Here is a 24,691-nt window from a genome sequence, read left to right as displayed (position 1 = left end):
TTACTTTCTCGTGGCTTAAAGACAGCACTTTAAAGTTTGATATTAGCCACAACCATCTTGGACATAAAAAAGAAATTGCTCTCTATAATATGATATAGCCAGGCAACCCAGTATAAATGCCACTGCTCTGCAGGAACTGGCCGAATATCAACGAGAAGACAAACAGTCCAAGCACGATCACGTGAATGTGATGTTTGGCAGGGCCAACAGAATTGAGATCATAACCTCCACTCTGAAAGCAGTCTTCACAGAAACTTTTCACAGAAGTCAAACATTTAAAGCAAATTCTAGATACATGGTAGAGACAAGGAGAAAATGTGAATAATTTTCTTCTAAACAAGAAGATCAGTGGATAAAACATACCTCTAGATTCCTTGCTTCAACTTTCCCAGAAGTAAGTTCATTGTATTTCTTTCTGTTTTGTTTTGTATTTTGTTTTTGTGTGTGTGTTTGTTTCAGAGGTTTTGTCTTTTCTTATTCTTATGACAAAATTATAAATAAAGTTTTATAAACTGAATGACAATCATCTATGGAGAAATTATTTTGAAAAATACTGGGCTATTATGAAGATTTTATATCTGGTCATTAATATTAGATAGATAAAAATATTGAGTTAGAATGTTTTTTTAAAAATTATGCAACCATTATGTTGTTTTAAACATAACTGAGTATAGAAATAAGTTTACATTGGCTATAAAAATTTTGTGAACATCTTACAGTTTTAAGAATTGGGTTGGAAGACTGAGTTGTTTTTGAAGTTAAAGTTATCTACCTTGATTGCACAATAATTTAGGGCCTTTTGGATAAGTGTTCTTCTGATTTTGAGACTGTTTACCAAGAGCACTTGCAGAAATATTTTTATGGTTCCTATCTCTCACTCAGACTATAAGAATTTTAGAAACATAAGATTCTTTCTAGGATCTTTTACTCATTGGATACAGTGAGTTGAATCAGAATGTGAAACATGTAGCTTCTCTTTATCACAATGTTATTTAAAATGTACATTGCTTTGGTAAAAAGATTTTTCATGCTCCTATAGTGAATACATTTTGTTCTGAATTTTACAACAATATAAGAGGATAAAAATGAGTCATTACAATTTGAGACTATTTGCCATATGTATAATAAATAATTCATGTTTTTGCTAGCCCTTATATAAACTGCAGAACATATAGAAATTGGAGAGAAACAAAGTAGGCAATAATAACTTACAATGGAAGATATAAGGGATTGGAGTCAGACTGGAGTTTGTATGCTACCTAAGACTGTGGCTGATTCCATAGTGAGGAGATCATCTTCTTGGCCAGTTCATGGTCCTGGGCAGCCTTAGCACAGCTCTCCTAAAAGTATCCATGCTGAATTTTCTGCACCGTAACCTAGGCTGCTTTATTCTTGGAATTGTCCTTCCCTCTTCTCTTTCCATGGACTTTCTGACCTCTTTACTTAGTCTACTTCTACTTAGGCTTCCCCTTCAGCCTCATTACATGGCCATGTGTAGGTTCTTCTTCTAGCAGTGTTCTCTGAGACTGCCATGGCTAATGTGCTTTCTGTTGCAACTGACCCCTGGACACCTTACTTGAGCTTTGGCTCTAGGAAGTAGCACCACCCTGTTTGTGTGATCCTGTCCCATAAATGGGATGATGGCTTCAGTTGGGGCTCATTCACTTCTCATCACTATGGAGGAGTTCATAGAAACCGCATGGCCAACATGGCATGCATATGGAGGGAGATCACTTGCCTCAGGAGTCAGGACTTATGAGCCAAATGATGGTCTTCAGGGTGGAGCTGCCAGCTTTGTGCTCAAAAGTCTGGACCCATTCTTTCAAGTCATGTCCTTCACATGCTTCCCAGAAAACTGATGATGGTACCTCCCAGAATCTCTTTACTTTCTATAATTCAGCTTAGGTACCCTGTTTTCTCCCACAGCAAAGACCGTTTGAGAGTACTCCAGTCCTACAGCTTTCAGAAGTGGCTTAGCAAATTGTATTTGTGTAGCAGTGGTTGATTGAAGTTATGGAAAGATGTGGTGTTCTTATTATGCACTGAATCTTCTGGGAAGTATTTTATGTGCCTGCTGCAATAAAATGCATATATAAATTCCCCTACAAAATCACCCCCCATATACAGACCTACTCACAAACACATCATGTTTTTTGCTCAAGACTGAACATGCTGAGACTGTGTCGTGCTGCTCCTCCCAGGAGGGTAGAGGGTAGTCTACTGCTGTACTTCTCCTCTCTGGCTACTGACGCAATTATCTACAGAAGTATAATGCTGCTCTCTGTGGGCAATTTTAGGTAAAATCCATGGGATATCTTCACAGTGAGCTAGCCTATGGAGAGGACAAAAGTTTCCGGGTTCTTAAAGCAGCTGCAGCCAATGTAAGTCCTGTACAGGAGGAATTTCTACCTTCCACCTCATGCACAAGCCCACATATATCACAGCCTCTCTACAGAAATGCATAATTCATTGGCAAATCTAACTGTCATTTGATGGTAAAAAATGAATCTACTTTGTATGTTCTTTAAATTGAAAATTGAATCACATTTCTACACAGTAATAACCAGGATAATTAGGTTGGAATTCAGCAGAGTGTTAAAATACCTAGAAGACATTTGTTTGTAAGAGAACAGAGATAATAAATACGTTTGAGTTTTCATAAAATAAGTTATAGTTCCTTAGAAAAGTATTTAAGAGTAACCATAAAAGACATATAACCACCTTTTATGCCTCTGGGACAGGAGAGGAAATGGAGAAGGGTAGGAAAACATTTTCAATTCAATAGAAGGTAAAGATGTAGACAAAACTAGAAGCAAAGGAAAAGTAGGTTTAACATGAGAATAAGATACAATGAGAGATCATCCAAGACAAAAATTCATACATGATTTAATGCATCTCTTAAAATACAGTTATCTATCAGTTTAGATTTCTAAACATAATGCATTGATGAGTTTTTGTATACATTAACCAAATATTTTTAAAAGGTGCAAAAGGTTAACAACAAAGAGATAGAAAGAGATACAGGCAAATATTAACCTATAGAAACCTAGTGCCTCCATGTTATTATCAGAAATAGAAGCAACCTACTACTGAAACATTAAAAAGCAATGTTTTATGCACCTAGCTACCTAGCTGTTAAATGCACATGCTGAAAACTAACAGAGATATAATAAGAAATTGCCAAACCTATTATTAGAGTGGAAATTTTTAATTGAACTCTATTATGAAATGATTGATCTAGTAAATATAACATTAGAAAGGATGCTGAAGATCTGAAGAACACAATGAAAAAGACTGAATAGATATGTACAAAACACTTCACCTAAACACTAAGTTACAGGTATTTTACGTGTACATGGAACACTTTCAAATATTAAAATATGCTGCACCACCAAGGAAGTCTTAAGGAATTTTAAAGAAGCAGTATCTTACTGAGAAGTCATTTCTTTGATCACAATGTAATTGTTAGAAATCAAAAATGAAAAGTCACTAAAAACAAAGAAACTTCAATATAGTGAATGCTAAAGAGGCAATCCTAAGGAACATATGCTAAAGAGGCAATCCTAAGTAACACATTTATGTTACATAGCAAAAAGGAAACAAACCCAAATAATAACACGCAGCAATAAGCATTTGTAGCTGCGGTGTCTGCAGTGGCTCCTAAGAGACTGCTGATCTTGGACAGGCTTGATCGTATCTCTGGGAGGGGACTGGCTAGCACTCTCAACTGGATGACTGAGAAGACTCAGCGTGGTTTCATTCTGCAGTAGGCTAGGCCAGGTCTGCTCTCACAGCGATGGAAGAAACACAAAAAAGCAAGCCGGTACACTCAAGGTCTCAGGAGGCTGAGGTTCAGAACTCGTGCGTCATCACACCTCCCTTCTTCTCTTGGCCCAAGTACTGGCCTGCCTTGATGATAAAAGCTCCAAAATTACCAGACAAAGGGTGGACACAGGCAGAGGTGGATAATTAGGTCACTGATGTAATCAATTACCCAACTCCCGAATCCATTTTCTCAGCCACTCTGCTAACATTAGTTCACAATTTCAGCCAAGAAGCCAAAGGAAAAAGCAGCAAAACAAACCCCAAAAAGAGTATACATAAAATCATAAAAAGTAAGAAGATACATTTAAAAATTAGAAAACAAACTAAATAATCAAAATGATGAAACAGTAACACTTCTATTTTGTTTAAAAGGCCATTAATAAATTCAAAATTCTAGCAAGCCTAATGAACAAAAATAAAAAGAAGTTTAAAAATAGAAGAAAAAAATACATTGATATATAATAGGTTTTCAAAAGTATTTTTAGTTATAGATATTTTAAATTCATGCTAATAAACCTAAATAGAGTTTGAAGTCAGGTAGCATGATGCCTCCAGCTTTGTTCCTTTTGCTTAGGATGGTTTTGGCTACGTGGGCTCTTTTCTGCTTCCATATAAAATTTAAAGTAGTTGTTTTCTATCCTGCAAAGAAAGTCAGTGGTAGCCTGATGGGAATAGCATTGAATTTATAAATTACTTTGGGCAGTATGGCCATTTTTATGATATTGATTCTTCCTATCCATGAGCACGGAATGTTTTTCCATTTGTTTGTGTCCTTTCTTATTTCCTTGAGCAATGGTTTGTAGTTCTCCTTGAAGAGGTCCTTCACATCCCTTGCAAATTATATTCCTAAGTATTTTACTCTCTTTGTAGCAGCTGTGAATGGGAGTTCATTCATGATTTGGCTCTCTGCTTGTCTATTGTTGGACATAGGAATGCTTGTGATTTTTGCACATTGATTTTGTATCCTGAGACTTTGCTGAAGTTGCTTACCAGCTTAAGGAGTTTTGGGGCTGAGATGATGGGGTTTTCTAAATATAGAATCATGTCATCAGCAAACAGTGACAATTTGATTTCCTCTCTTCCTATTTGAATACCCTTTATTTCTTTCTCTTGCCTGATTGCACTGGCCAGAACTTCCAATACTATGTTGAATAGGAGTGGTGAGAGAGGGCGTCCTTGTCTTGTGCCAGTTTTCAAAGCGAATGCTTCCAGCTTTTACCCATTCAGTATGATATTGGTTATGGCTTTGTAGTAAAAAGTTCTTGTTATTTTGAGATATGTTCCATCAATGCCGAGTTTATTGAGAGTTTTTAACATGAAGGGATGTTGAATTTTATGGTGGCGGGCACCTGTAGTCCCTGCTACTCAGGAGGCTGAGGCAGGAGAATCACTTGAACCTGGGAGGCAGAGGTTGCAGTAAGCCAAGATAGTGCCACTGCACTCTAGCCTGGGCCACACATTGAGACTTCATCTCAAATAAACAGATAAATAAATAAATTTTTGTAAAAAGCTAACAGTTTCTGTCACATATAGTAAGCTCCCAGAAGAGCCAAGACAATTTTGAAAAGAAAAATAAGATGAAGAACCTGTTCTAGCATTTACGAAGGCTTATTATGAAGTTCTAGTAACTACTAGTAAGTAGACTATGTGCAAGAAATATACAAAGAGATTAATTGAAAAATAAGATACTTCCAAGTGCATATACACATAATATACATATGCAGACACACACACAGAAACACAAACACACACATATCTGCTATTTGAGAGAGAAGGCATAACAAATCAATACAGAAAGAAGGAACCAGAAAGTAGTTCATGTTGGAACAATTGGCTTGAGAACTGCAAAAGAAAAAACTTGTCACTAATGACTCAGGTCACAAAATAAACTCAGACGTATGAAAGAGTACATCTTTCACGTACTCTTGAAAAATACTTGAGATTATTAGAATAATATGAAGGAATGTGTATTTATGATTTCTGAAAAGGAAAGTGCTTTCTAAACAGGACACACACACCAAATACACAATCACAAAGGAAAAGGTTGTTTAATTTGACTACAACAAAATTTAAATACAATAAAAGAAAATGAGAGATTGACAAAATTAATAACTGGCAGTAAACCAGTATCTAGAATACATCATGAACTCCTACAAATAGGCATGACCGAAAAAAAAAAAAAAAAAAAAAAAAAAACTGAGTACAAAAAGCTATTTCCAGAAGTCTAAATAACCATTCAGCATATAAGACGATGCTCAAATTCTATGAAAAACAAGACAATGCAAATTTAAATAATGAGATACCCTACACACTCTATGTTTGTGCATAATTTGGCTCTGGGAAGCTGTACGTTGTTTTCTGTGTGTTTGTGTTCCACCCTCAACTTTCAAAGGCTTTGTGTACCCAAGCCATAAAGGAGACCCTCTCCATTCTCTCACCCTTCCCCCATCCATAGACTGCTATAGCTTTTTGCTCAGTGCAGTGCTTGAGATATGGTTATGAGGAACTCTAGATTTCTTGCTCCAACTTCAGTATTAGATACTATAGATCTGGCCCTTGAGGTGAGGCTTCCTCAACATGTTTTTCTCCCTACATACCAGCCGATTCCCACCTTGTATCTGTTGAGAGGTTCTGGGCCTGTGAGAGTTTCCTTTCCCCTCCTGTGGTGAGAGCCTGTCTCCGCTTTGTATCCATGCTGGGTCCTTGTTGCAAATCTCGGCTGCAACTTTGGGAATGGGGACTGGAAGATTCCCACACACCTGCAGTGGTAGCAGGCTGTTGCTTTTTACTAGGTGCAAGGCTTATCATAGAGCGACGTGGTTTCCTTCCTCTCCCTCCACAAAGTGGCTTTTTGCTTCTGCCCATAACTTAGCAGCAGTAGAAGTTTACTTGGAACAGTAGTAAGGGTTGGGGGAAGGGATGGTTGGTGCTTTACAGATTGCCTCCCATTAGCTGCTGATTTTTGCTTTAACTCCTCCCCAAGATGCAACAACAGGTTGTTTTGTGGGGCTGACAGGGATTCCTGTCCTTCCACCAAGGCTTCTAGATTTGCCCTTTGGAAAAACTATTCTGAGACATGGGTGTATTTTGTGGCCTGGGAGCCACTGGGGGTCTCTCAGGTTTCTTGTTTGCGTATATACTTTAAGTTCTGGGATACATGTGCTGAACATGCAGGTTTGTTACATAGGTATACATGTGCCATGGCGGTTTGCTGCACCCATCTTCCCATCATCTAGGTTTTAAACCCCACATGCATTAGGTGTTTGTCCTAATGCTCTCCCTCCCCTTTTCCCCTCACCCCCCGACAGGCCCCAGTGTGCGATGTTCCCCTTCCTGTATCCACCTGTTCTCCTTGTTCAGCTCCCACTTGTGAGTGAGAGCATGAGGTGTTTGGTTTTCTGTTCCTGTGTTATTCTGCTGAGGATGATGGCTTCCAGCTTCATCCATGTCCCTGCAAAGGACATGATCTCATTCCTTTTTATGGCTGCATAGTATTCCATGGTGTATATGTGCCACATTTGCTTTATCCAGTCTATGATTGATGGGGATTTGGGTTAGTTCCAAGTCTTTGCTATTGTAATTTTTTAAATAATACTAGGTGAAACCTATTAAAAAAAAAGAGTTGACAAGTAAGTGCTGGGGTCCCAGTAATTGTAAGCAAACATGCAAGCTGTGGGTACCAGGACTAGCGTCCACACTCAGCCATCAAAAATTTAACATTTCAGCTGTTTTCTCTCTACCTGCTTTTATAGTAGCCATGTCTTTCTCTAATACTTTACCACTTCTGAAACCAATCATGGGTCTCTTTCATCCCTGGAGAAGGCTTTTACCCTTCGGACTTTAGTTTACCTAGTTACCTGTGATCTCAGCTCTTTGGTAGACCCAACAAAAGTTATAATTTTATAGATTATCTGACTTTCTCTCATTATTAGGAAAGCAGCACTATTCTCTTGAGAATTTACGCATTGTAAGTGAAAGAAAAATTAGGGAAATTTTATAGAGAATGTCAATATCATTATAGATGAGAATGTGGAAAAGATGAATTTTGAAATACTTATCATAGTACAAATTACTACAATGATTTTAGAAAAAAGTATATATATACACATACACAGAGGTGATACATATGCAAATATGTGTGTGTATTTTTCCTGATGACTCTACATAATAAGCATAAATTCTTAAATATGGAAACAAGAAATAAATGTCATTTTTAAATGACATTTGATTAAAATGACATTTTAAAATGACAATGTAAAGCTCTTTACAATCTTCCAGTCCAAACTATGGTTATTATCCTATCTTAAGATTTTAATTTTTCAAAGAAAGATAGTGAAAAGTATGATTTCTTTCAGTTAGGAAAGAAAATTTTCTTTCATCCCACAACAAATTAGTAAAGAGTGCAGTTATTTCTGCTAGAAATAACAAAGATCCCATTAAATTGTCTTAGATAGATCAATTCCTAAAACAGATTATTCAGGTTCTTAAGCTAAATATTATAGAGACACTAAATTGGGTGTTCAAGGATGTGTTTATTGAAATTAAGAGTGATGTATGTGGCTGGGTGCGGTGGCTCATGCCTGTAATCCCAGCACTTTGGGAGGCCGAGGCGGGCGGATCACGAGGTCAGGAGATCGAGACCATCCTGGTTGACACAGTGAAACCCTGTCTCTACTAAAAATACAAGCAATTAGCCAGGCGTGGTGGTGGGCGCCTGTAGTCCCAGCTCCTCGGGAGGCTGAGGCTGGAGAATGGCATGAATCCGGGAGGCAGAGCTTGCAGTAAGCCAGGATCGTGCCACTGCACTCCAGCCTGGGTGACAGAGTGAGACTCCATCTCAAAAAAAACAAAAAATAAAAGGTGGTATATGTGTAGGTGTTGGTCTGGGTGCAATCACGGGACAGAAACTACCCAGTAATTAAACAAAGTAAGTTCAATACACGTACTATTGAATAGTGGCAGGAGAATAACTATAAAGATGGACTGAGAGCTCAAGAGGCCTTCCTAGGGTTGAGGGAGAATATCCAAAGAAGAATAAACATGGGGAGATAAGGTATTCATAATTGGATAAGGTGTGGTTGAAACCCACTGAATGTCAGAGAAGCCTGACTGGCAAGCTGTGGACACCAGTACTGGAGTGCACTGCTTTTGCAACAGGATGGCCAAAGGAAACACAGCTTTGAGGAAAGGGCTGTAGCTATCTGGGGGCTCCCAGATATACTACTGCTATCCAAGTCAAGAGCTAGAGGAAACACACAGTGAATCCTGCACACTATAGGTACTTTGCACTGGAGAAAACAATGTACTCAGTGGGGAAAAATACATTCTATAGAAACCCGGCAAATGAACTATTCTGATACCTGGATGGCATCAGATGCCTGCAGTGTCTCTACTATCCTCTCTGCTGAAACAGTATAGCATCATGCCCGCTGGCAAAGGAAAGTACTTAAAGGATTCAGATCCATTTTTATAGAGCAGGCTATGCAGAGTGAATTTAGGGCTGAGAGACAGTAAATTGATAACTGGCACAGGGCATCACAATAGATGATAGAACAGAGTCTACAAGTGGGGAAGGAAGGAGAGCATGGGAGTAATGCAATGCTCACTGGGGAACACTCAGACTCTTTGCACTCATTTGCAACACTGGGGTATTTGGTGACTCTTTTTTTGTTGTTTGCAGGATATTTCTTCTTATTGAGAGCTTCATATTAATTTTATCTTCTTTCTTTTTCATTAAACAAGACAAGATGAGGAAGAGAGAGATCAGTATGTGTCAACAAACTTGGGCCTTATTATGCAAGAACTTTCTTAAAAAATGGAGAATGAAAAGAGAGTCCTTAATGGTATGACTCAATACGTATGTTGTTCTCTATTTATGATAGGAAAATACCCGTTGCCTGGGAGGTTATCTATGCCACGTGTATCTCCCCTGACACACCAAAAACACTAAAATACAGCACCTTTATACAACTGAAAATGCTATTCTTCAGGCCATGAATCTGTTTTTGAAGACATTTCAATTGACATGGGCTCATAAATTGAGGTCTGAAACCACTGAATCTGGTAGCAATTGAGAAACCAATACATGTTTTAAAAGCCAATGGTCACATTGGTTACTAGTGTCCCCACTCATAGAGACTAGGGTTAAGATACCGACATTCCAAAGACATGGTAAACAAACCAACCCACCACAATGGTAACTGGCATTTTCTCTTTGGGATCTCTTTCTCTTCTTGAAACAATTAGTTTTCTTCAAAAAAAAAAGAAAAGAAAAGTTGAAATTGTATTAAGTCCAAGAAGAAAATTAGCATTAGCTCTTATAATCTTACCATATAAAAAATCTTGATTAAACTTTGATATATTTTAAAAATCAGATAGATATAGCTAGGTAGCATTTTTAACTAAATTGAAATTCCACTATACAAACATTTTAAAGTTTTCTTCCCCTAAGATCATGCATTTTGGAAATAAAGCGATTTCTTATTGGGACTTCGCATGTGATCAGGATTTATAACTAATTAAGATACTGTCCCTCAGACACTATCTTATTATTAGAATTATCAGAATGCCCTTACAAACTGGTATACTGTTGAGTTTGTAATTCCAGAATCTTGGCATTTAACCAGTATATCATTACTAAGCTAGCAATGCCTTGGAACTATCTCTTAAAACACATAGACTTTCAGCAGACTTTAAACAGTTTATAATATGGGATATATTGAAGCTAGAAAAGTACAAAAGAGACAAACTTTACGACAAAATGATTGTAGATGACTAATTTTAAATAAGACTTTTCTTTATCCTTTCTCCTGTATTATGTAGGAATGGCTGAACTCGTTGCTCCTACTACTTTGTTTGTATATATATCCTCATAGTCATCAAGTAAATGATTTTTCTTCACTGCTTACCATGGACCTGGGACGGGTAGATACATTTAATGAATCCAGATTTTCTGTTGCATACACACCTGTCACCAACACAACCCAACAGATAATGAATAAAGTAGCCTCTGCTCCCTTCCTGGCAGGTAAGTTTTCTAGTTACTTAAGAGGAACGTCTGGTGTGAATATTTGGTTAATTTGACTGCAAATTTATGCATTTAATTTGTATTTCAGTTTGATAAATCTTAATGGTCAAACTTTCTGGAGTACATAAATTGGGAATATGTCTTCCCTTTATTGGAAGTAACATCTCACCACTCATTATCTAAGTGAAAACTAAATGTATTGCTTGCCAAACAAGGGTTTACCATTTGGGGTACACAGTCCTTCAAAAAGAAACGTGTTGATCTGGTATAGGATTTGAGGAAGCATGAAATTATACAGACTGGTGCACATTTAGAGTAGTAGTGTTTAGGGATATGTTGGCATGTGACTCTGAAAGCATTGTCACCAAAATGGCCTCGTTGCTGTAGTGTTTTCTTGTCCTTATAGACAAAGAACAACCAGTCTCTTCCTTTCCTAAATTTGATTACAGGAATTTTAACTTTACCTTTTAACACCAAAAACATGTCCTTGCTCTACTTGAATATTCCTTTGAGTATTCCTTATTTCAGATTTTCATCCTTCAGCATTAAGGTGCTTAATGAGTTAAGGTTAAGTAGTTGTTAAGTCAAGTTAAGGTTAAGGTTACTTAATGAGTACCTTAAAGTTGAAGGGTAAAGATCATTTTTGTAACAATAAATTTTGTAACAATCATTTTTATAGCAATGTTCTGAAATTAGAGGAGATGCAGCCTGGTACAAAAGCAAGAGAACTAGGCTTAGAGTCAGAGGACATTTGATTAAAAGTAGTTCTGAGAGTCCACTGAAAACTGCTGTAATATATATGTGTCTGGAGTGCATTTTGAAAGCCACCAGCTTCTCTTAGCCTTATTATTAGCATATGCAAAATAAGAATAAGAATTTATGCAACAATAAACTCTTACAGTTCGAAGAAATAAGACCTTGTGTTCGATAGGTCAGTGGGGTGACTAGTTAACAATAATCTGTAAAAAATAACACTATATTTTTCACAAATATTTCATTTGAGAGTAAGAGGCCCAACCCAATCTTTCTTAAGAAAAAGAATCCTTTGTCTAGCTTAAAGGAGCAGAGTATTAATGCAGGATAGAGGTTTATCATCAACGGAGGTACATCTCTGCCCCTCAGATCTATAGCTTTGTGTGCTGGCTTCATTCACAGATTGGTTCTCCCAGAGGCAGAGTTGGTCTGCAGACTCTCCAGATTTAAGCCCTCCCAGATTAGCAACTCCAGTGAAAAGATTACTGATCATTTCTGATAGTTCACAATAACTTCAAGGATTTTATCCACAGGAACAAATAGGTGACTTTGGGTTAGTGTTGATCTTGACTCACCAAGAACTAATCTCTTTGGATAGGGGACATGCAGTATTTTCATTGCCAACTTGTTGAGCTCCCAGGTCATGGACCACATCAAAACCACAGGATATATGAGTGAAGGAAGGGAAGTATCCCAAATGGATCACAGTGTGTTTTTACTAGAAGAAGAACTGGATGTCAACAGATGAAAACAACATATGTCCTTTACAACTATAAATGCATACTTCAAAGGGAAACCTGTGGTGGTTGCCCTGTCATTCATTCATAGGTTAGGTCGAGGGCTAAGATAAAGATTAAAATTAGTGCTATAGTGAGTCTAAGTGTTAAGTTTTTATTTGAGATGCTCATGGTAATGGTAACAGGAGGATGATTTCTACATCAGCTAGTAAAACTGTAATGGTTACTAAGAATCTTGTAGAGAATGGCAGATAGGTGTATCCTACTGGAGCAGATCCACATTCATATGGGCATGATTTTTCTGTATAAATATTTAATTGTTATAATCAGAATAACTACAAAAAATAATGCTAGCAATGTATTTGTCAATAAAGTTAATAGGAGGTTAGTTATTCTGTTTTGGATTATACCAAACCCAGCTGATTGAAAGCCAACTATGACAATACTAAAAGAAGATTCTCATTAACGAATGGAGATAGAGGCACAGGAACAGTCAGATTATATCCACAGGATGTCAGTATCAGGCAGCAGCTTCAAATCAGAAATGACGGTTGGATATAAAGTGAGATTTTATCTGACGAATTGAATTATTATGAGTTGAGTTATAATTTTAAAGTGACTTTGAGCTTGTACAACTGTGTGAGTATCCTAAAAACCAGGATATTATTAAAAGGGCAAATTTTATGGTATGTGAATTACATTTCAATTTTTAAAAGAATATAAAAATGTGTCTTAGAAGGTACTGACTACTCATTTTAAGCAACATAATTCCCTCCAAGGGCGTTCTTCCAAGGAAAACCTACACATCTTGCTCCACCCAGTCACTGGAAGCCTGCATAACCTCTTTTTTTCCTTTCTGTGTCAACTTCCGTCCAAATTCCACTCCAGCTTAAGTAATTATTAATCTTATGCCTGGATTCTGACCCCTTCACTGGATTCTGTATCCAGTAATCCAGTTCATGCACTTGCTGTTTGGAGTCTCTGTGGCCACAGTTTCCAGAGCATGTTGGACTTTTCCTTCCTGTGAGTCATCCAAAACTTGCTTTTCAGCGGGACCTCACCAAGCATCACACCGCTAGTTCCACAAACATTTTAATGACTATGCTGTGCATCTTACCTACCAACACTAAATCCACTTCTGATTCAACATTGTAATGTGATATGAACTATCTACCTAAGGTCCAGTCTCCTAAACAGCCCTGAGATGTGTCTGCTCTTGCTGTTTCACAGATGTCCATAACAAGTCCCAATGTCAGGAACTTGAGCTTCTCAACATTACCTCATTCCAAACCACATGCAATTATAATTATAAATATTCATTAAATGCTACAATATGGCATATTTTTATAAAAACTGTATTCTGTAAAAAGAGCATATTTTGTAATGATATTATTCTATATTCTGTACTCTATTAATATTCTATAATAATAATAATGGTTATTACATTTATTTTACAAATATAGAAATTGAGTAACAAAGGTATTCGTTCATGATGGCATAAGTTTGAGAATAAAATTAATTCTATCCAAATACATACTGCTTGCTCCCTCTACATTCATCTTCCACACTTCCACCCCAATCCAGAACTTTTCTTGTATTTCATCTCATTTTTCAGTATTAATAAAACATCCACGTGGCCTTGGACACAATACCTACAGAAAAGAGGGATTCTTTCAGTGATATCAACATCGTTTCTTACATGTTTTTAAATTTATCACCTTTTTTAGCGTATCAACCATACCATCAGGGTTATTAAAGAAAAATAAATTTGTATAGGTTTGTCCGCCTGATATAAAACAGTGCCTAATTGTAATTTAAATATCTATCTCTCTCTATTTACCATTTCAAATTTGTAGGACTGTTAATTATTTTTGAACAGTTTAATTGGTATAGTATGACACTGTGATTGAAATTGGCTCAGTAATCACAACATATGAAAATAAAATAACTAATTTTCATGTATTTCTTCTGATTGTATCCAGATGGAACTTTAGAAATTTCTCTCCCACCCAAAATTTTAGTTTACCTTTCTGAAAGTTAATACGTGATTATGTTTTACTTCCATAGAAAACTCTAGTAAAAGCAATTCAACATGACATCCTGAAGTTGTGTCTCCTAGTAATTTACTAACAATAATATTTCCTTCTTGTAACAAAAGGTAAAGAGGTCTTGGGACTGCCAGATGAAGAAAGTATTAAAGAATTCACAGCAAATTATCCTGAAGAAATAGTAAGAGTCATCTTTGCTAATCCATATTCATATCATTTGAAGTTCTTGCTAGGACATGAAATGCCAGCAAAAAAGGAACACAGGGACCATACAGGTAATTTTCTGGCTCTAAAATTTCACTACTCTCTATTTCAATTATGTCATAAACCAGGTGTGGGAATAGAAGTTAGTATGCCAAATTAGAGCTTCGCTATCTGTCATAATGATGTACACATGTCCCTCAACGTTTAAAAAAAATATTCATTTTTGGGCATAAGAACATACTGATAAATGGTCACTATATATAGTTATATACATATATTTACATAGATATATATTTATATATGTAAATTTAATATGTATTCATATGTACACACATAGATATTATATGGAATATATGATTGTTAAAACAAGGTTGTTTATGGATAAGATAGAACAAACTTCTCTTTAAATAAGCTCAATTGTTCAAATTATACCGCAAGGCTATAATAACTAAAACAGCCTGACACATACCTACAATCAAATGGTCTTTGACAAAGTCAAACAAAAACATACACCGGGGGAAAAATCCTTTTCTATAAATGGTACTGGGAAAATTGAATAGCCTTATGCAGAAAAATAGAACTGGACCCGTATCTCTCACCATATACAAAATTTAACTCAAGATAGATTAAAACCTAAACATAAGACCCGAACCTATAAAAATTCAGGAAGAAAAAACTAGGAATAACCTCTTCTGGACATTGAGCTAGACAAAGAATTTATAACTAAGTCCTCAAAAGCAAATACAACAAAAACAAAAATAGACAAATGAGACTTAAACTAAAAAAAAAAACAAAAAAACTTCTGCACAGCAAAAGAAACAATCAATAGAGTAAACAGACGACTTACAGATGGAAAAAAATTTGCAAACTATGCATTCAACAAAGAATTCAAAGAACTCAACAAGCAAAACAAATAACCCATTTACCTATTTTTCAATGGTGTTACTTGGATTGTTTGAATTCTTCTTTTTTCAAAAGAAGACATACAACCAACATAAAAAGATGCTCAATATCACTAATTATCAGAAAACGCAAATTAAAACCAGGAGATAACCATCTTCCCTAGTCAGAATGGCAATTATTAAAAAGTCTAAAAAAATCAGACGTTGGCAAGGATGCGAAGAAAAGATAACACTTATATATCATTGGTAGAAGTGTAAATTAGTACAACCTTTATGGACAACAGTATGTAGATTTCTCAGAGAAATTAAAACAAAACTACCATTTGATCCAGCAACTTCACTACTGGGTATCTACCCAAAGGAAAAACAAAATTATATTTAAAAAGATACATGCACTCATATGTTTATTGCAGTACTATTCACAAAAGCAGAGATAGAGAATTCTATTCAGTACTATTCACAAAAGCAGCCCTCAACAGAGGGCTGGATAAAGAAAACATGATATCATGGAATACTACTCAGCCATAAATTAAAATATTGATAAATTTGACCAGATATAAATTTTAAGAACTTCCCATTATCAAAACACATCATAGAGATAGTGAAAAATAAAGGCAAACATTGTGACAAAGTGGCCAGGCACAGTGGCTCATATCTGTAATCCTAGCACTTTGGGAGGCCAAGCCGGGTGGATTGCCTGAGTTCAGGAGTTCAAGATCAGCCTGGGCAACATGGTGAAACCCCGTCTCTACTAAAATACACACAAACACACAAAAATTAGCCGGGTGTCCCAGCTACTCCGGAGGCTAAGGCAGGAGAACTGCTTGAGCCTGGGAGGCAGAGTTTGCAGTGAGCAGAGATCGCGCCACTATACTCCAGCCTGGGTGAAGGAGTGAGACTCCACTTCCAAAAAAAAAGTGATAAAGTGTTTATAACAGAAAAATCTAACAAAAAATTAATTCCAGAATATGTAAAGATTTACTTTGAATAAATAGGAAAAAGATCAAAAATACAAAAATAATAATTTCATAAAACAACATAATTACAAATAATTTCGTAAAACAACACAGATCAAGAATAAGCACTAGGAGAGGTGTTTTTCCACATTAGCAACCAGGAAACTGCATGTTGAAACCACATGTTATATCATTTCACGTTCATAAGATTTGCAAAAATTACCAAATAGAACAATTCGATGTATGGACAAGGACATGTAGCAAAGAGAACAACTACCCAGCTTTACAAAATTTTTAATTTCCACAAAAACTGAGAAATTTTATTTTAAAGTTGATGTGCACATAACCTATAACTCATCATCATAGAAATCTTATTAGTGAAACTCTCATACCTGTGTTAAAGATTTGCAGCCTATTCTCTTCTTCCTGAGGACATAGAATAATTGCTTTTTGTAGCCATAATAAGATAGCTAGACCCAAGGCATTTAAAGGCAAGTATAAGTTCTTCACCTTTCCTCACCTGCTTCCGCAAACTAAGGAGTCATGTATAATACAGACAGTGCAACTAACAGTTGGAGGAAATGCCTTCCATCTTAGGATCCTAAATTTGATGTGAATCGAGTACCACCCCACAACCCTCCTACCAAAGAGCTCTGCTGAATGTGTAGCCTGAGTAAGAAATAAACTTTCACTGTGACAAATCACTGAGATTTAGGGGTTATTACTATAACATATAAGAGACTATACTGACCCATATAGAAATATTTACAAGAAGATGTAGATACAGATTTTTATAGCAGCAGATTTTTTTTCTGGTAATTGCAAAAAGAAAAAAGGAACTAACCAAATTATCAGCAACAGGAAAACGGATAAATACATTGATTTACATTCCTGCAATGGGATTTCATAACCATAAAAAAGAAGAAAAAATTAAATGGGGCCACTTATATACATTTCGAAATCATAATATGGAATAAACGAGCATAGTTCATAATAATTATTAGTAGAGTTTAATTTTTTAAATTACATATGCAGTTTAGAGATATATAGTGGCATATGTATAAACACAATGTTCAGGAAAGCAGTTAGCTAGTTAGAAACTTGGTGCTAGGGGAAGCGCACAAGAGTTTCTAACTGTATTTGAAATGATGCATTTATTTTGCAAATTTGTAGTGGGTCCTTGTGTTTTTATTGTATTTTTATATCATTTGTGTATCTGAAATATTTCAAGATCTTATTAAAACCATGTTTCATGTAATATGCATTTAATTCCTATACTCAATTTTAATTAATCTTATTCAAGGATATCTCTTTAATCTAGTTTACTATTAAATGGACTGATAGCTCTTTTTAAATAAATCCTTTTCTTCCAAAGATATTCTGATTGGCATGATTTAAGCATAGTAAGTAATCTTACTTGAACTTCCATTTGCCTATTATGCCTGTGTTATATCCAGTGTTAGAAAACGCTTTAGTTCAGTGTTTCTCAATCCATGTTAGGCTCTGTGAACTTTTGAAAAACACTAAAATATGCAGTTTTCACAATACAAATCAGAAAAGAGAAGAGATCAACAAAATTCTTAATCAGCAGAAAAGCACAGGACATGGTATGAGAAAAGGAAAATATTTCCTGAGACTGCTCCGCCTCCTGAGTCTGCCTGATTCATTTTGAGAATCATTATTATAACTTACGTTTTCATAAGCTTTGAGTCAAAATAAGAACATTTGGAATTTGGGACCATTGTAAAGTCCACTGTTTGCTATAATCAGTATTGAAATCATGTTTCAATAATATAGATAGTGATGTAATGATAGTTATAATTTGTTTTTTCACGAAGCTCATTGTTATGAAACAAATGAAGATGTTTACTGTGAAGTTTCAGTATTCTGGAAGGAAGGTTTTGTGGCTCTTCAAGCTGCCATTAATGCCGCTATTATAGAAGTGAGTACAAAATGTTCAATGCAAACTAGTGTTTAATGCCAGTTAATGATATTAGAGGCATCAAAAGTTTCATGAAAGAAAATATAAGTGGATAGCCTTGTTATTTCATTTGCGCACTCTGAAGTTTACTGAAGTTTCTATCTACCATGGAATGTAGATACAAACAGAAGAAAAAGCATCTCATTCATGGACTCAACTTTGTTGGGAAGCCAGACATATAAGAAAACTATTAGAACAGAAGTAGACTAGTACAGAACTATAAATCAGGTCTTCATAAGTAAATGAGTAAAAACCTTCTCAGCCTTAGAATGCCATGGAAGAATGCCTAATTGAAATAACATTCCAGCTTGAAGCTTGAGATGAGGGGTGGCTTACTGAATATATAAATTCAGAAAAGACATGCCAAGCAAATCATAAAGTAACGTTAGGTAGGGATGTAATGAAACAGTGAATTCTGAGAACGGTGAGTCACTCAGACTGCCTGGACCCAAGCTCCCAGTGGGTCAATGGCAGGACATAGAAGTGGAAATATAGGTTAGCATCAAATCCCAATAGGCCAATTATACATCCATAGGAAAATAGACGGTTAAAAGAAACAGCATGCTCTTCATTAACATACAAATTTTGCTTATTAATGCCTTTCTTCAGATCACAACAAATCACTCAGTGATGGAGGAGCTGATGTCAGTTACTGGAAAAAATATGAAGATGCATTCTTTCATTGGTCAATCAGGAGTTATAACTGATTTATACCTTTTTTCCTGCATTATTTCCTTTTCCCCATTCATTTACTATGCATCTGTTAATGTCACGAGAGAGAGAAAAAGGATGAAGGGCTTGATGACAATGATGGGTCTTCGGGATTCAGCATTCTGGTGAGTCAAACGCAGCACAAATAAATAAACGGAGGAACTCAGGAAAACTGGGACTCTTCAATGCATCTTATCTTTTCTCTTTCTTTCTTTCTTTCTTTTTTTTTTTTTTTTTTTTGAGATGGAGTCTTGCTCTGTCACCCAGGCTGGAGTGCAGTGGCACCATCTCGGCTCACTGCAAGCTCCGCCTCCCAGGTTCACGCCATTCTCCTGCTTCAGCCTCCCAAGTAACTGGAACTACAGGTGCCCGCCACCACGCCTGGATAATTTTTTGTATTTTTAGTAGAGACGGGGTTTCACCGTGTTAGACAGGATGGTCTCGATCTCCTGACCTCATGATCCACCTACCTCGGCCTCCCAAAGTGCTGGGATTACAGGCCTGAGCCACCAAGCCCGGCCTCTTCAATGCATCTTTATTAAAATCTGTTCCTCTACAACCAAGGGGTACAAATAAGAGATACCTACACTGAATAATTTCAGATCATGAACAAATTTCCACTCAGTTAATTTCAGTGGGGAGAAATGCTCTGTAGTGATGGACGAAAAAAAAAAAAGGAAAATGTATTTTGCCTCTGGAAATTTTACAGGACTAACTAGAGAGGCTGGTTATTTAATATATTTAACAATCTCTGACCCAATTATATCTAAATCTATTTCAGATTCACTGTACCATGAAGGAACTGCTATAGGAAATAAGATAAAAGGGGACAGAACGTGCTAACATTTAAGAAAATACAACTTCTATTATGAATGATATTGACTTTTTTAGAAAGGAGGAAGATAATATTTTAAAGAAACCTAAAAAGTAAATAAAAAAACTTTAAGAAAACAAATAAGTAGCCAAGTGTAGAATTTTACAGAAAAAATAATATCACAACTGTCACACATCAATGTCCATTTAAAAAAAATTGTTACCATGAATAAGAAAATGCCACTTTTAAACATTCTTTAGTAACAAGGAAAGAATAAAAATCCTTTATCCCCATGAATGGTATAAATTGTCATTGGTATAATGTTTGTCAGGCTGAGGCTGCGTGTTACTGTGCTTCTCTGAGTTAAGGAAGAAGACTGCGGTTAGGTTACTGGGTGATTGTGAAGAAGGCGTAATGAGGAGTGACCATGGCAAGAGAGGCGTAAACAAGATAGACACTGGTATCGGTGCCAGGCAGAGGTGGGATGTGAGCTAGGAGGGGATTGGAGGGAAAAAGAAGCCAAGGACCAGGAGCTCCTTTGAGACTGAAGAACATGGTAGGTGTACCTGAGGGAATGAGCTGGCGAAACAGGATGGTGAATAGGGGCTGGGTAGTGTGGGTTTAAAATGTCAGACGTTGGGTGATTGCAAGAATGGACAAGGTTCTCTGTGAGAACTTATGAGTAATTGATTGAAAGGGCATGGAGGTGATGTTTATAGGGGGTAGGACATTAAATAACAGAGAGGCTAGGAAGGCAGATGGGCTGTGCATAGGGCAACAAATTAGGAGTCTAGAAGAGTTCCTTCCAGTATTAACATCTTATAAATCAATATTGACCTCTTGTTTCAATTAATACTTGAGGGAGACGTAGCAGAGCAGTGAAATCTAAAGACTCTAGAGCCAAAACCCCTGAACTTGAAACATGGTTACACAACACACTGGTTCATTAGGTTCTCTTTCAATAAGATGAGGAAAATAAAGGTATTCCTGAATAGGACTTTTGGGAGAATAAAATAAATTAATGCTTGCTAAGCTCTTAAAACATTCTTCAACATATACTAATTGCTATGTGTGTGAGTTATTGTGTTGGTTTTGCCGCTGTTTTGCTTTTTATTTTTAAAATTATTATTTCATTATAGTTTTCAAAGAATATTGTAAAACAAAATAAAAGAAATTGATGAGGAAAGGAAAGTGAATTATTCTGATATAAAAGAAATGGGATTAAAAAAACATTCTTTCTTAACAAAAACAATGAATGGAATTAAAGGCAAGTATGTAGACTTTTCAGTGAACACATCCAGAGAAAGATGACAACAGCTTTTGGGGAAGGAGCGGCATGATGGAATTTCACATAAGGGAGAATTTCTTATATCTGAGGAAACTTGTGACGGTCCTGAACATGGAGAGACTCCAGAGAGGACAGAAGGGTCTGAGGTTCACTGAGGGGCTACCCTGTATCAAGACAGTGCCTTACACAGCCATCATCTTATCGAGTCCACAGTTGCAGTGTTATTCCTGGTGTCCAGAGAGATAAAGGAATAATAGAGTGGTTACAGAGTCACCCAAGGTTACAGAGCAAGAATGCAGCAAATAAATTTTTCGATCCAAAATCTATTAGACTGGAAACCTAATTCCCCCCTCCACCCCCTAGAACAATGTGCATGTATGTGTGAATGTATTTCTGAAATCAATTTTAGGAAAAACAATTCCTAATTCCCAAAGAATATTCCTAATTCCTAAAGAATTCTGCCCAAAACTTTTACCGTGTAGTTATGTATCTTAGAATACCCAATAAATACCTGTTAAAAGAGAGAATGAATGGATGAATAAGTGAATGCAAAATTATGTTAGAATCCATTTCAGGGCCGGACGTGGTGGCTCACCTCTGTAATTCCAGCACTTTGGGAGTCCAAGACAGGTGGATCATGAGGTCAGGAGATTGAGATGATCCTGACTAACAAGGTGAAACCCCGTCTCTCCCAAGAAATACAAAAAATTGTCCAGGCGTGGTGGCGGCGCCTGTATTCCCAGCTACCAGCGAGGCTGAGGCAGGAGAATGGCGGGAATCCGGGAGGCGGAGCTTGCAGAGAGCCGAGATCGCCCCACCGCACTCCAGCCTGGGCGACAGAGCGAGACACCATCTCAAGTGAACATAAAATACTAAAATAACATTTTGTTTCCACATTAGGCTCTCCTGGGGTTTGCTCTATGCTGGCTTCATCTTCATTATGTCCCTTTTCTTGGCACTTGTTATAAAATCTACACTGTTTATCATTTTGTCTGGCTTCATGGTGGTCTTCAGCCTCTTTCTCCTGTACGGATTGTCTTTGGTGAGTTAGTGAATGAAATATCTCTGTATCCACCTCATAGCCTGAAACTTAAGAATTTGTTTCCGATTGATTACTCTATATGCCTCCTTTTTTTTTTCTGTTTACTCTGCTTGCATGTGAAAAATCTATAAACAGGTATAATTTGATTTGAGGTGTTTTGTAATGTCAATTTTTAGTGCAATTTGCAGAACATAGTTTTGTATGCTATATACAAAATAATAACTATAATATACAACTGTTATATACACAAAATAATAACTATAATTTTGTATATCAATTTTATTATGCTAGTAATAATGTTAGAGAAATGTAAGCCAACTAGATCTTCTCTCGTTTTAGATAGCTTTGGCTTTCTTAATGAGCATCTTGGTAAAGAAATCTTTCCTCACCGGCCTGGTCGTGTTTCTCCTCACTGTCTTTTGGGGCAGTCTGGGGTTCATAGCACTGTACAGACACCTTCCTGCATCCTTGGAGTGGATTTTAAGCTTGCTTAGTCCCTTTGCCTTCATGCTTGGAATGGCCCAGGTGAGACACCATCTGAATGTCTACTAATGATATTTCTGAAACATCTGTCCTCTCTGGAATTCAGTAGACTATAAGTAATCATTTACAAATTCAGCACTGTAAGGCTTAAAATTCTAGCAAAGGCTGTTGTAAAGTTGCAAAGACAGAACTTTTAAAAGCTTTGAAATTATTTAGCCCAGCAAAATAAGACATTTAGAAAGTGAAAAAACGAGGATTAACATACAATTATTTAAAGGCAATATAAAGTAGTTTCTTAGGCTATTAATTAAATACGGACTTATTGCAAATCGAATTCTAAATAACTATCCCAGTTCATATTTTTACCTAGTGATTGAAGAGAATACATGATTAAAAATCATTAAATTAAATTAAATTGAAAATTTAAAACATCTGGAAAATTCATTAGTAAATTATGTTTCTGTTCATAAAATGTCTTTTCTGTTTACATGATTCTTTATTGAATTCCCCTTGCCTTCTAATTAAATGGAAATGTCAACCATTAAATATCCATTATTTAGTGTTTAACAAAAGGATTATTAATTATAAAGAGCTCATTAACTTGAACATCATAGACAAGCCCACTTCTGGCTCTCCTTAAACACACCAGTGCCTTTTGCCCAGAAATTCTCCCTCATGCCACCAATCTACATGGATCACCACATCTTTTGACTGTGTCCTATTTGGTAAAAGTTCATCTGAGTTCCATCTCAAATGTAATCTCTTCCCGTACTTCCCTACTTCCTCCTAATGTTTCAATTTCATTTGGAACATATTTTTATCATAGCAATTACTAAATTGCATTCTAGTTGCTCATATATCCATGCTTTCCAAGGCATAAATTTGAGAACCATAAAGGAGGCAATCTCCCTATGTAACTCTATTCTCAGTATGAGGCAACTAGTAGTCCTTTTATTCCTATGCTAAACCTAAATGTTTAAATATAAACCTTAAACCTAATTTCCCTTAATTACTTTTCAATTTTCAGCTTTTACACTTGGACTATGATTTGAATTCTAATGCATTTCCTCATCCATTGGACGGCTCAAATATCATCGTAGCAACAAATTTCATGTTGGCATTTGATACTTGCCTCTATCTGGCGCTGGCGATTTACTTTGAAAAAATTTTGCCAAGTGAGTAGTGATATAATTAAAATCAAATATCATTTAAATAATTGTATTTCTGAAAACAAATCTCCTAATACACGCAGTATTTATATTTTAAGGACTACTTGGTGTATCAACAGGAAAGGGAGGAAAAATCTCGTCGCCACTGGCCAAATTATTTCTTCATTTCTTTCTCACTACTTGACTTGTCAGAACTAAAGCCTGAATTTTGTTTATAGAATCACTAACCTTCACTTGAACTTCACTCTAAGTATAAACCTTCTTTTTTTTTTTTTAAGGAGATCTTAGAAAGATAGTTCCTAAACAAGTGTGGTAATCATGGACATTTATAGCTGCTTATGTCTAACTATTTAGCTCAATGGTTCTGAGCTCTGGCTGGACAACAGAATCATGTGAAGAATTTTGAAGCAATTCTAAGCCCAGTTCAACCTGAAGAGATTCTGATTTAATTAATCAATGCATCTACATTTAAAAAAAATCTCCCCAGAATTTCACAATAGGAAAGCCAATACATCATAAATTTTCATTTGTATCACCTTGCAACATACAAGAATATGAGTTTCACAAAAGCAGGGATTTGTTTTGTTCACAGATGAAATTTAAGCGCCCACCACAGTGTCTGATGCACCCTAGAGACTCAGTAGATACTTGCGTGCTTCACTATTTTTTTATTTTTTATTTTTTTTTGAGACAGAGTCTTGCTCTGTCAGCCAGGCTGGATTGCAGTGGCATAATCTTGGCTCACTGAAAC

The 24,691-nt window shown here is 36.3% G+C and overlaps 1 protein-coding gene across 5 annotated transcripts in view; it reads left to right on the top strand.

The window, feature by feature from the left end:
- The first annotated feature begins 220 nt into the window (after positions 1-220).
- ABCA8 (ATP binding cassette subfamily A member 8) overlaps positions 221-24,691 on the top strand; it is a 74,457-nt gene continuing 49,986 nt past the window's right edge. For 3 of the 5 annotated variants that reach the window (XM_023212115.1, XM_031934291.1, XM_023212116.2), the window contains exons 1-9: positions 221-394; positions 9,568-9,668; positions 10,648-10,852; positions 14,501-14,665; positions 18,291-18,394; positions 19,043-19,269; positions 22,147-22,288; positions 22,628-22,813; positions 23,799-23,946. In XM_023212115.1, the coding sequence (XP_023067883.1) occupies positions 9,573-9,668; positions 10,648-10,852; positions 14,501-14,665; positions 18,291-18,394; positions 19,043-19,269; positions 22,147-22,288; positions 22,628-22,813; positions 23,799-23,946 (1,273 nt within the window). In that variant the 5' untranslated portion in view covers positions 221-394; positions 9,568-9,572. Of the gene's footprint in view, positions 395-9,555; positions 9,669-10,647; positions 10,853-14,500; positions 14,666-18,290; positions 18,395-19,042; positions 19,270-22,146; positions 22,289-22,627; positions 22,814-23,798; positions 23,947-24,691 lie in introns of those variants that run through there. The other 2 variants (XM_031934290.1, XM_023212114.1) reach the window with 2 other exon arrangements.

This window comes from Piliocolobus tephrosceles, chromosome 16 (genome assembly GCF_002776525.5).
Source record: "Piliocolobus tephrosceles isolate RC106 chromosome 16, ASM277652v3, whole genome shotgun sequence".
NCBI lineage: Eukaryota > Metazoa > Chordata > Mammalia > Primates > Cercopithecidae > Piliocolobus > Piliocolobus tephrosceles.
The sequence above is the reverse complement of the archived record's forward strand: the minus strand, read 5'-3'. Positions and strand labels throughout refer to the sequence as shown.